Source organism: Littorina saxatilis, unplaced genomic scaffold (genome assembly GCF_037325665.1).
Source record: "Littorina saxatilis isolate snail1 unplaced genomic scaffold, US_GU_Lsax_2.0 scaffold_473, whole genome shotgun sequence".
Classification (NCBI taxonomy): Eukaryota; Metazoa; Mollusca; class Gastropoda; order Littorinimorpha; family Littorinidae; genus Littorina; species Littorina saxatilis.
The window spans coordinates 22,501-35,000 of record NW_027128399.1 but is presented as its reverse complement, the minus strand read 5'-3'; the positions used below and the strand labels follow the sequence as shown (position 1 = coordinate 35,000).

The 12,500-nt window shown below is 41.8% G+C and overlaps 1 protein-coding gene and 1 long non-coding RNA gene across 2 annotated transcripts in view; both read left to right on the top strand.

Annotated features, from left to right (window-relative positions):
* The first annotated feature begins 1,237 nt into the window (after positions 1-1,237).
* Positions 1,238-5,564, top strand: LOC138956757 (uncharacterized). Its single transcript, XM_070328027.1, has 5 exons — positions 1,238-1,466; positions 1,950-2,141; positions 3,561-3,653; positions 4,108-4,350; positions 4,876-5,564. Exons 1-5 carry the CDS (start codon positions 1,262-1,264, stop codon positions 5,073-5,075), a joined length of 933 nt encoding a protein of 310 aa, XP_070184128.1. The 5' UTR covers positions 1,238-1,261; the 3' UTR covers positions 5,076-5,564.
* Positions 5,565-7,711: 2,147 nt separating this feature from the next.
* Positions 7,712-12,500, top strand: part of LOC138956758 (uncharacterized) — a 6,692-nt gene continuing 1,903 nt past the window's right edge. Inside the window, exon 1 of the long non-coding RNA XR_011452785.1 lies at positions 7,712-7,813. This is a non-coding gene — a long non-coding RNA (uncharacterized lncRNA). The remainder of the gene's footprint in view (positions 7,814-12,500) is intronic.

The following is a 12,500-nucleotide window of genomic DNA, read 5'->3' as shown; positions in this document are numbered from 1 at the left end:
TGGCACCCATTTGGCTTATTCGATTCAGAATCGATTCCACGTTGTTTTTCTCGAACGTATTATTATACAATCAGGCTTATTGACAGAGAAGCAAATTTTAGAGAACAAATATGTAGGTTTAGATTTAACCATTTGCTCCCTATTTGAAATGTATCTACGTGATAAACTGTTTTGCGAGTGTGTTTGCATGGATGAACATGAACTGGTATGGGTGTGAGGAAACGGGACCAATTTGGTGAAGTCGCGAATTGCTGACACCAAGTCTGTCACCGCCGATTGATTGCATTTTGAAGGAATATGACTGGATTACGGAAAAATGCACAGATGTTAAGTTTTTGGATACCTTCATCGCCAATGTGGACTTACTGCAGAGCCAGGCAAAAGAGTAGACTTGCTCGCAAAACACGTGAAACAGCCGATGTTTGATACGAAGCGAAGCCACCCCAAACCATGCAGTACGGACGCTCCTTCTCGGTCCCGAGGCTACGCCATGACACCAGACCAGTGTTGTTGCTTTGAGTTTGACTAACAAACTCGAAACTGTCATTTAAAACATGAACCAAATGTGTATTGATTGTGTGATTAGTCTATGTGACAGGGCTTCTATTATCTGTGCTCCCTAGCTTCTGTCAGTTCCCACACCGACACTGTGACAGACTCTCACGAACAGTCGTCTGCTTCGATGCAAGGGAGGGTACTCGTTTTTATGTTTTGGTTTGTAGCCATGGGCATTGTGATAGTGTTCGACTGTTCAAACTAGTGTTATGCACGGGTTAATAAAACTGCGGATAGAACTCTTTAGCAGCAAAACAATTAAGAGTGTATTACAATCTATTTGTTTGGCGCAAGGTCAAAGGTCGGGAGGAAAGTAGTTCTTTGCCCAAATCGGAATCTGCACTATCATATATTTTTTGGAGTCCATGATGTATTTATTGAGCTATAAAAATACAACATATATACCCATACTGAAGTAACAGAGACAAAGAAGGGAGGTCATGGGATATATGTGTGTAGTTCACCACTTCCTTTTTGTGTGCTCGTTTCAGTAGTGATTATTCAGTGACCTGGAGACTGCAGACGCCAAATACTGTAACGTCACCCGTGCGCGTGTACAATTGAAAGATAACTTACTTTAAATTAACCGGCGCATAGAAAAGATCATCGCAAAATTATCATTATCATAGTATCATTATGTAAGTGTTTTGTCAAGTATTTGTCATTGACAACTGACATAAATGTGTCATGCACAGAAAATGTTGCGATGGGGAAGAAATACAGTCAGAGCAGCAATTATAGTAACCAAGGTCGGTCCAGTAACGCTGCCAATGGCAACACCAGTGGGCTCTATGACGCAAACAACTGTATCCACACAGTGCCAGTACAACAGAGAACCCACTGGTGGCAGGTGGATCTGGGCGGGACGTTCCCCGTCTACAACATCACCGTCTGGGGACGCGCCAACTATTGTACGTACATGGCTGGATCGGAAAGGGGGATGGGGTTCACAAAGCCATCCCTCCCCATTCTTTATCCCGTCAAACGCACTTTGTTTTACTCAAAGACGGACCCGGAATACCCCTTTCACATGCTATTTTTGTAACAGCATCTAATGGACCTAGAGGCCACCCGCCACCCAATGCCTGGCCATTCCCTGTATCCCATCCTCGTCTAGTTTTCGTCATTGCAATGGCATCAAGTGCTTCTTAAAGTCTTCATGGTTGAAGTATTTGAACAAAAAAAAGAGAGAGAGAGAGAGAGAGAGAGAGAGAGAGAGAGAGAGAGAGAGCGAGAGAGAGAGAGAGAGAGAGAGAGAGAGAGAGGGGGGGGGGGGGGAGAGAGAGAGAGATGGGGAGGGGGAGAGAGAGAGAGAGGGGGGAGAGAGAGATGTAATGCTTTTGGAACACGTCTTCCCTGAGCAATGTACATGCATGTCGTTTTCTGCTGGACAGGGAATAACCCTTACAGCCGTCTGTACCCGTTCACCATTACTGTGGACGGTCAGACCTGTGTCAGCGTGACGTCAGCAGCAGGCAACAGGAAGAACTCAGTCACGTGCTCTTCAGTGATGTACGGACGGGTGGTGCGCCTTAACGTAGCAACGCCCGGTCGGATGCTGAACCTGTGTGAATTGCAGATATTAGGTAAGCTAACAACAATACACAAATGTCATTAATCTACGAGACAAAATATCAATAGCGTTTCAGAATGAAACAAATGTGCAACATCTTCTCCTTCTTGCCTTGTGCGTGTGTATGTGTGTGTGTGTGTGTGTGTGTGTGTGTGTGTGTGTGTGTGTATATGTGTGTGTGTGTGTGTGTGTGTGTGTGTGTGTGTGTGTACCCATGTTTCCACAGGTTTGGTTGCCTAAATCACCATAAGGCAACTATCCACACGTGGATGGCAACCTAAACTCTGGATGGCAACCTAATTGTGAGGATGCTCGCTTCATTTAACACCGTTAAATTGACTTTTTTGACGGAAAGAATGTCATAACAATGTTCAAAATGACATTCTTTCCGTCCTCTATAGGCGACGAAATAGGTCAAATTGTGTGCATTTTTTAGTGCAAAATTCTTCGATGCCGGAGCGAGTACTGCACCCAGTGCTGTTGTAGTGCAAGTGCACTAGAAAGGCACTACACCCAGTGCCGCCTCTTAGGTAACCATCCACACTTTAGGTACGTGTGTGTGTGTGTGTGTGTGTGTGTGTGTGTGTGGCTTACATTTAAATGAACAAGTTTGGTGAAGAAAATACCTTGTTTATGAAAATTAATTAGTGAATGTTATCGTACAGAGGGAATACTTTTTTCCCCACCTCGTTCGCTATGCGCTTCGTTCAATAATGAATTTTCTCTGGGATGTCTCAATAACCTAACAAATAAACGTATCTGACAAAACGACAAGTAGCTCGCTCGGAAGACACACACAAGGCAATGATTCATATTATGCAATTGCTTATTGGTATGAGCAAAAAGGGTGAGTTGATTGAAAACCGGTTACATAGGACCGACGTGTATTACTTGTGAAGATTCACGAAAGGTATGCTTCTTTTGAGATAGAGGGCATGTAGAATCGCCACGTGACGAAAACGAATTTATGGCTGTTGAAAGGACGTGTGTGTTTGATATTCTGAGCAAAATAGTTGGTGTTACATACATAGTTTGAACAGTCATATGTAATCGACAACAAGACTACGGGATTGTGTTCATTAGAAGGGTTACATTAACAAATACGCTTGCAGCGCGTAAGTTTTCCGCAAATCAATCCATGTTTGCAAACACATAATCAGATCAATTACCTGTTGTTCCACATCAGAAGCTGTTTAAATGGCTGATAACTCATAACAATTTGTGGTGATAACATCCGTATCAAGCATACACCATCATTGATGTCTCTCTTGCCAAACTGCAACCCAACCAGTGTCTCAGCCATTTTCCATGCTATGCTTTGGTGTCCACCTACCATTGTACGCAACTGTAATTCGACTGATCTCTTGTGCACGTGGTCTGTGTTTCTGACATTTTTCGCTAAAGATGTTCGGTATGCTGGAATTGTTTTCAGTATGCAAGGAGGGATTCTATGGTCTTGACTGTTCTACTTCTTGTGACACGAACTGTGACGGAAGGTGCAACAGGATTACTGGTCACTGCACACGTAAGTTTAATTCCGGAAATAACGCTGTCAGGATTTGTAAGCGCTGTGGTAGAGTTGCGCCTCGCTTTAGGGTGACAAGCAATAGCATGTGGTCGACTCTTTAAACCCACGATCGCAGCGAATAACTGACGTTGGTGTGCATGTTATTTTCGAACTAGGCTAAGAACGCAAGGCACTTAAAAAGAAATGAAAACCCAACTGTGAAAAAAATAACTTTTCTTTCACCGTGATCCGAAACAAGCGATGGGCGTGTACTAGGTACTACGCCCTTCACACAGTTTTTGACTAAAGGTGGGCGTATGTTCGATACAATGCGATTACAAGGTGTTTTGCGGTACTTTGCGGTTTTTCGATCAACAGAAGTAGAAGGTATTAGGATTCGTGTGGGTTGCTTGTTATTGGTAGTCATGTACCTTACCAAACTGACCTCTGCAATCCTTTGTATAATGTACAGAGAACGTGGCCAAAGGTAAGACGTGCCGTCAGATCAGCACTTACAGCAACAAAGGAGCGGCCAGTCACGCTGCCGACGGCAACACGGAAGGAGACTTTTTCAAAGGCAGCTGTATCCACACGGCCGAGAATGACCCACCCGGCGTGAATCACTGGTGGGAGGTGGACCTGGGCGGGACGTACCCTGTCCATGACATCACCGTCTGGGCACGTGATGGCAGAACTAGCCAGATCGGCACATACTGTGAGCACTTCTCAACAATTCCTGAGAGTAATTCTTGACGAAATCTTAGTTGCAGTATATGCTCGTATGCATAACTCTTTCCGACAAAAAAAAGCAATTTGTTAACCTGTATTGTATGACTTGACTATAATAATCAGTAGTATTTGATTAATTGATTGATTGATTGTTTGATTGTTTGATTGATTGATTGTTTGATTGTCTGATTGATTGATTAAATATTTAATTGATTGATTGTCTGCCTGTTTGGTAGAGAGAGAGAGAGAGAGAGAGAGAGAGAGAGAGAGAGAGAGAGAGAGAGAGAGAGAGAGAGAGAGAGAGAGAGAGAGAGAGAGAGAGAGAGAGAGAGAGAGAGAGAGCCATGACCCACGATGTTGCTTACCTGGTCATTTCTTTACATAAGTGTTGTGTTACTGCTGAATAGGGAACGACCGTCTGTACCCAGAGAGAGAGAGAGAGAGAGCCATGACCCACGATGTTGCTTACCTGGTCATTTCTTTACATAAGTGTTGTGTTACTGCTGAATAGGGAACGACCATCTGTACCCGTTCACCATCACAGTGGACAACAAGACCTGTGTCCGCATGGTGTCAGCACCCAGCACTGGGAGAAGCAAATCGGTGACGTGTTCTTCAGTCGTGTACGGACGGGTGGTGCGTCTCACCTTGGAAAGGACGGGCCAGACGCTGAACCTGTGTGAATTCCAAGTATTTGGTAAGCTGCTCTAAGACTCTGAAAATATTACCATACCAGAACGAAATATAATACAACCAACATCATGACATCCTTGAAAACAGGAAACAACCTGTAAACTAACACGCTTGGATGTATAATACATGCATTTTCTTTTGTAGAACTTATTTTCAGAATCCATGCTGTGTTACTTTAAGTAATGTAGAAGAAAGTAATGTAGAACAGTGGGGAATTGTGGCACTTTTGAGATAAAGACCTTCGCGAACCGTCACTCGACAAGGGCTCCCCTGTAAATCGTGCAAAACAAATCCCTGACTTGCACGAACAAAGAGTTTTGAATAATCATTCATTCGCTCGGCTTCCAGACGAGTGGACGTAAACCGATAGAACTATCAAGATAAGTTTTGTGTGAATATGTGTTTGTCTGTTCACTTAAAAGATCGATATCGAAATATCTGTGAATGTATTGTTTTGTCAATAACAAACGTTCCAACAACCTACCTATCTTCTTTTATTATTCTGAATTTTGGAACGTTGGCAGTCTCTTTGTTTTTGGATTTGTTCATGGTTTACAGAATCAAAGGCCTTAAGAAAATCAACAAAAGCAACATAACATGTGTGTCCTTTTCTGCTCAAACATTTCTGAGCTATTGCATAAAGAGTAAAATTGTGATATGTGGTAGAATACTGTTTCCTAAAGCCAGCATGATTTTCAGAAATGTTATCTTCCAGTATACAGTCTCGTGTTCAAAATTGAAGTATAACATTTAGCAATGGCACTCAAAAGGGACACAACCCTATAATTGTCTGCACTATGCTGATCTCCTTTTTTAAAGATAGGCACAATAATCGCCTTGGCCCATTCTTTTGGAAACAGACCTCAAACATTGCATTAAAAAAACGTCAAAAATGTAACCACACAGTGGCCTCCTGTTCTGAGAATTTGTGCCTTATGGCCATCTGGACCTGCTGATTTTCCAGAGTTCAAATATTGTACAGATACAATAACTTCTTTTTACATTTAGTCAAGGTTTGACTAAAATTTAATGTTTTAACATAGAGGGGGAATCGAGACGAGCGTCGTGGTGTATGTGTGTTTGTGTTGTGTGTGTGTCTGTGCGTGTGTGTGTGTGTGTGTGTGTTTAGCGATTCAGAGTAAACTACTGGACCGATCTTTATGAAATGTTACATGAAAGTTCCTGGGTATGATATCCCCAGATTTGTTTTCATTTTTTCGATAAATGTCATTGATGACGTCATATCCGGCTTTTTGTAAAAGTTTAGGCGGCACTGTCACACACTCATTTTTCAATAAAATTGATTGAAAATTTGGCCAAGCAATCTTCGACGAAGGCCGGACTTTGGTATTGCATTTCAGCTTGGAGGCTTAACAACTAATTCATGACTTTGGTTATTAAAAATCTGAAAATTGTAATTTATTTTTTATTTTTTTTATATAAAACGATCCAATATTACATTTATCTTATTTGTCATCATTTTCTGATTCAAAAAACATATACATATGTTATTATTCGGATTACAAACAAGCTCTGAAAAATAAAAAAATAAAAATTATGATTAAAATTAAATTTCCAAAATCGATTTAAAAACAATTTCATCTTACTCCGTGTCGGTTCCTGATTCCAAAAACATATAGATATACTATGTTTGGATTAAAAACACGCTCAGCAAGTTAAAACGAAGAGAGGTACAGAAAAGCGTGCTATGCAGCACAACGCAGCGCAACCCCTACCGCGCTAAACAGGCTCGTCAATTTCACTGCCTTTTGCACGAGCGGCGGACTACGGTCATTGTGAAAAAATGCAGTGCGTTCAGTTTCATTCTGTGAGTTCCACAGCTTGACTAAATGTAGTAATTTCGCCTTACGCGACTTCTGATATGCTGCTGTTCAAATCACTGCTGTCGGCATCTGTTAAACCAATCTCTTCATCAACTGCTTCACTTTCTACCTCCTCAAGTTTTGACTAAATGTTTTAACATAGAAGGGGAATCGAGACGAGGGTCGTGGTGTGTGTGTGTGTGTGTGTGTGTGTGTGTGTGTGTGTGTGTGTGTGTGTGTGTGTGTGTGTGTGTGTGTGTGTGTGTGTGTGTGTGTGTGTGTGTGTGGATAAATACATTTGATGACGTCATATCCGGCTTTTCGTAAAAGTTGAGGCGGCACTGTCACGCCCTTATTTTCCAATCAAATTGATTGACATTTTGGCCAAGCAATCTTCGACGAAGGCCGGACTTTGGTATTGCATTTCAGCTTGGTGGCCTAAAAACTAACGAATGAGTTTGGTCATTAAAAATCGGAAACTAGTCCCGGTCTCCCCTACCTCTCACTCCTTTTCTGGTTTCCCTGCATTCTTCATCGAACCACTCTGCCTCCTTACATTTTGTAATAAAGCGAGAGAGAGAGAGAGAGAGAGAGAGAGAGAGAGAGAGAGAGAGAGAGAGAGAGAGAGAGAGAGAGTGAGAGAGAGAGAGAGAGAGAGAGAGAGAGAGAGAGAGAGAGAGAGAGAGAGAGAGAGAGAGAGAGAGAGAGAGAGAGAGAGAGAGACCTAATGCTATTATCCTTCCCGAATAAAGTTGTCGAGTTTGAGTTCGAGTTCGAGTGCATGCATACACTGTTTGTAAATGTTTGAGTGACACATGTTCAATATGCAACTTGTTTCAGTTTGCCCGGAAGGCTTCTACGGACCAAACTGTTCCTCTCCCTGTGACGTGAACTGTGATGGAGGATGTGACAGGACCAGCGGTCACTGCACACGTACGTTTTACTTGGCTTCTCTCAAAATTAGCAATGGCTAAAGAGTATTGTGTTGTTGTTGTTGTTCGCTGTTAGCTTTTGTCTTTGCTACCATAGAGACATAACTTTGTCAACCTTATATGCTGTCGAGTGTTTCACTGGTGTACCTGTCATCGTATTAACATGAATATAGCGTATCTGGTTCAGAAAATATTTTAGTCACTGACGCAGTGATATCGACCCACAGTTTCGGCGAGGAAAATGTCTGCCCCCAACAAAACTGCAAAGAACAAAATAAATTAACAATACACATAAACAAGAACCCTGCTCGAGAAAGAAGTGGGTATAAAAGAGTATAAAAGCAGCCCGAAATTCCATGAGTTAAGCCTCACAGGACTGTGTGTACGTATGTATCGTCAAAGTGCACGGACCACCTAGCAAGGAGTGGATGTGTTTATATTGTGGCGGGAGAGCCCTAATTGTAAGAAAGTTTACTGTTATAGTATTAGATAGTGAAGGTTCGAGACAGCCATGGCGTACAGGTAATCTGTCACGTTATCGCTGGCCTTGCCTTTCAAGAGAAGCATCCGAAAAGGTGATAGCGAAACCAGAAGTAAACAATGCAAGGGAGGTAATTCTCTTGTCAGTTCCGCGTTGGCGGCCATTTGTTTGGCGAGAACGCGATTTACCGGTAGGTTAGTGGATAAATGTCGATGTAACTTGACAATTGTCAAGTCAAGTGACGAAAGATTGGATGAAAATTGGTTGATGAGGATAATTTAGCAACCCTGAGCGGTTATTTAGATAGGTGAGGGGACCGGGGAATGATGATTATTCGTAGGGTTGGAGACAACGATCGCCGAACGAAAACATCGTTGGTTCGAAAAGAATGGGAAATGCAGGATAAGAGGAAAACTAGGTTATTTTGATGAGAATAAAATGATATGTGTAATGAATAAATTGAATTATAGATGAATTATTGATACTGTTAGCCAATAGGTCCGAAGATGAGGGAAAAGGGGAGGACTACGTCATTAGTGGAATGTTTCACAGGTAATTTGGTTGTGGTCGATTCACCGCCAGCCAATCCGGACAAGGTCTATGTTTCTGCCTAGGTTACGGGATGTGCCGGTATAAAAGGCAAGGACAAATTAATACAGGGAGGACTCCGCATTCTTTCAACGAGGTAGAGTAGGGAAAACATAGACGAAACGTAAAAGAACTTAGAGAGTCTTTTTATCTTCTTTCTTAAAGTCAGGACAGAGTAGAAATAGACAGGTCTAATGGATAACCGGGCATGCTGCTGTTTCGTTTAATTCAAGCGACAGCAAAGGTTCAAAAGAAGGAGTTAGGAGTGAAATTCGTAGCGAGCTGAAATAAACAACCGGACTGTTAGAACGTCGGCGTGCGTTTGATTGAACGGTCCTAAATTAGCGGATAGGTGTGATAGCTTTAAACCCTAGGTGACCTGCGCAATTCTGGGGAAGCTCCTGTGTTCTTGGTGTCCCACCCGCTTTGCGTAGGTACTTTGTAAAAGAGAAGGCTGGAATAAGTTAGGGACAAAATACCTTGGTGACGAATATGGAGATTCATTGTTGACTCTCACGCTTTCTCACTAAGGTTAATATAGCCAAATATGCGGTCTTAGACCATCCTTGAAAACTAGCCCCAGGAAGTAGGGAAGAACCGTTTCTCCCACTTATAAATCCATGTGAATAACTAGGGAGAAGTTGATTGTTAGATAGTCAGTCAGGGAATAAAAGGTCCTGTATGGGACAAAACCATAGCTAGCTTCATATGCGGAGTTTCCACTTACGATAGGAGTATCTGGGGGAAGGGAGATTAGGTGGCCTAATTGTTTTCATGAAGGATAAATTGCGCATTTTGATGTTTGCCATGTAAAGGCGACCCGGGATTTTGTATCAATTTTGTATGTGAATTTATGATATTGCGTGGTCAACGCCAATTGTTTTTTTGAACTATTTGTATACTTTTCTATATAATCAGTTTAATAAACTATTTATAGAAAAGTGATCCCATGAAATTGACTCCGTTATTCGTCTGAATGATTTTCGTTGTCACATATGTCGTCAATTCTTCTTGCAATCGTAGCCTTTCAAGACAAACTAACCCGGCAATTTTAGGTAAGAGAGGGTGAAATAAAGAACAAACAGATTATAGTGGCATGCACAGGAGAAAGGAACACAACGCGAGGCCAAAAATAGATCTAGTGGGGAGAGAATAATAAGTGCTTGCACAAGAAAAGTAATCTGCAGAATTAGCAAAAGACGTACATTTTGACTATCATCTACAACTCTTACGGTTTTCCGCCGGGCAAATAATAACATCATTTAATGAATGGGAAAACTGCTACAATACGATACGATAACGTATCTTATTCCCCCCTCTGCTTCTTTCTCTCTGTAAACTTGTAGGGCTAGTTATTTTTCGGTAACTTACCCAACAACCAAAATCACTTACCCAACAACGGGCCTGAATCCTCGATAGCTCATGGGTAGAGACTGTACACATTGTGGATCTACTTTTTGCGACTCAAAAGTTCAGAACACTCTAATGTACAAAATATACATTTCTGGAGCAAACAATACAACCATACCGCATTTAAACCAGCAACTACAGGCTTGAACACATGAAACCCAATATAAAATCCATGAGTTTGGTTGTTTTCTGAATTCAGATCTGCCGTGCACAATCGTTTATCGCTAGCAAGATTCCAAGGAAAAGTAACTCTCATACTTTGTCTAGCGACACGAGTAGTTCCCCTTCCAGATTTCGGCTGCATCGACAAGACTGCAATCCGACGGTCAGTTTTCAACAATATTTAATTTTATAAACAGATTACACGCAATCATTTGCAAACATTTAATCAACTTAAAGAACATGCAGCGGTTTCATACACTATTTTGCCCCAGAAAACTGAACTTCATACAGTTTTTAACGTTGGAACACGGGTGTAAAACTTCGTCTGCTAGTCACATTCGAGGAAAGAACATTTCCTGAGCGATACCAAAACATGAACAGAACACACACTATCTGCCTTTACCGCCACAGCAGAATGACAACATAACTGTGTACTTGATTTTAGTTCAAAACATGGAAACTGACAAGAAGTGTTAACAGAATTGAATGATTTGCACGGAACTATACAACCGCGCATTAATCGATCGCATGCGCAGGTAGACTGGTTGGGTGAATAGGATTCGATCAAACTTTCGCACAGAAACTCCTATTTTCTTTGAATAACTGAAGAAAGGAGGAATAAAGAGGTTACATACCTCGTCTCAGTGATTATCAAAAATAATGGTCTCAGTTCGCGGTCATGAAAAAGCTCGCTGAAGCTCGCATTTTTCATGATCCGCTAACTTCGACCATTATTTTTGATAATCACTGAGACTCGGCATGTAACCTCTACTTATCCCATGACCTGCCTCTTTGTCTCTGTTAGCTGAGGAGGTGATTATTCTGGATAATCTATGGTTACCATAATCCATCATCACCGAGTCTCGATCTCACCTGTCATTGATCTCAGAGTACAATTGAATCATTTATAGAGGTCATTTTCTTATTTATCGTTGACTCCGGGACTACTCAGCAAAACGATTGAGATATGCTGCGGTATAAAAGTCGAACTCACGTTTGGCTAATTTTAACATTGAAGAAATAAAGAAAACAACAAAGAATACACATACTCTGCTGGGATGAAAAGAGCTGAGTGAAGAGTATGAGTTGAAGCTTATGCTTACAGTTGTGTTCATTTGCTATCGCTTTTGGAGCATTGATTGCTAAATCTGGTTCAACAGAATAAGGCTGTCCTATCTGTCGTCTGCTGCAGATATGTCGTCTGCAGATCTGTCGTTTGCAACATAATCACCGGCTACTGATCAAGTTGACCAACAACATGGGAATTGACACTTACAAAGTTGGAGATACAGTTAAAATAAAAGGTGGTGAAGAAGGTCGGGTCTTGCGTGTTATTTTTCAATTTTAAAGTAAACAACGGTGTCTAGGTTCAGGTCATGCAGGCAGATAATTATATCGTTTACAAGTTTGGGACCTACATTGAATAGACCAGCAGAACAAAACTACCGCAGTACAGTTCAGATAACTTACTGGACTGAACGACAGACATCAAAGTAAGGCTCACCTAAATGACGATTGAAGAAGTAAGTAATCCAAATTTGAACACTGAAGCACAACAGCTCGAATAAGCACAAATTCAGCAATCATCCTCATCTATATATATATACGACTTGTGTCTGTGTGTCTGTGTGTGTGTCTGTGTGTGAGTTCGCGATGCACGGCCAAAGTTCTCGATGGATCTGCTTCAAATTTGGTGGGCATATTCAGGTAGACCCGGGACAGGACACAACCTGGTCGATATTTCAACACGTGCTCTCAGCGCGCAGCGCTGAACCGATTTTGTGCGCGCTGAACCGATTTTGGTTCCACCTCAGCTACCCGGGCCATACCGACACACCAAAGCCAAAGTTCTCGGTGGATCTTTTTCAAATTTGGACACCGTATTCAGCTACACCCCGGACACAATATCATCGATGAGATATTTCAACACGTGCTCTCAGCGCGCAGCGCTGAACCGATTTTGGTTTTTGTGTTCATTTCACCATTCCCAGTAACTCTTCCTTATCTTCTCATCTTCTCCATGTTTTCAGCGTTTACCTCCCTTCCT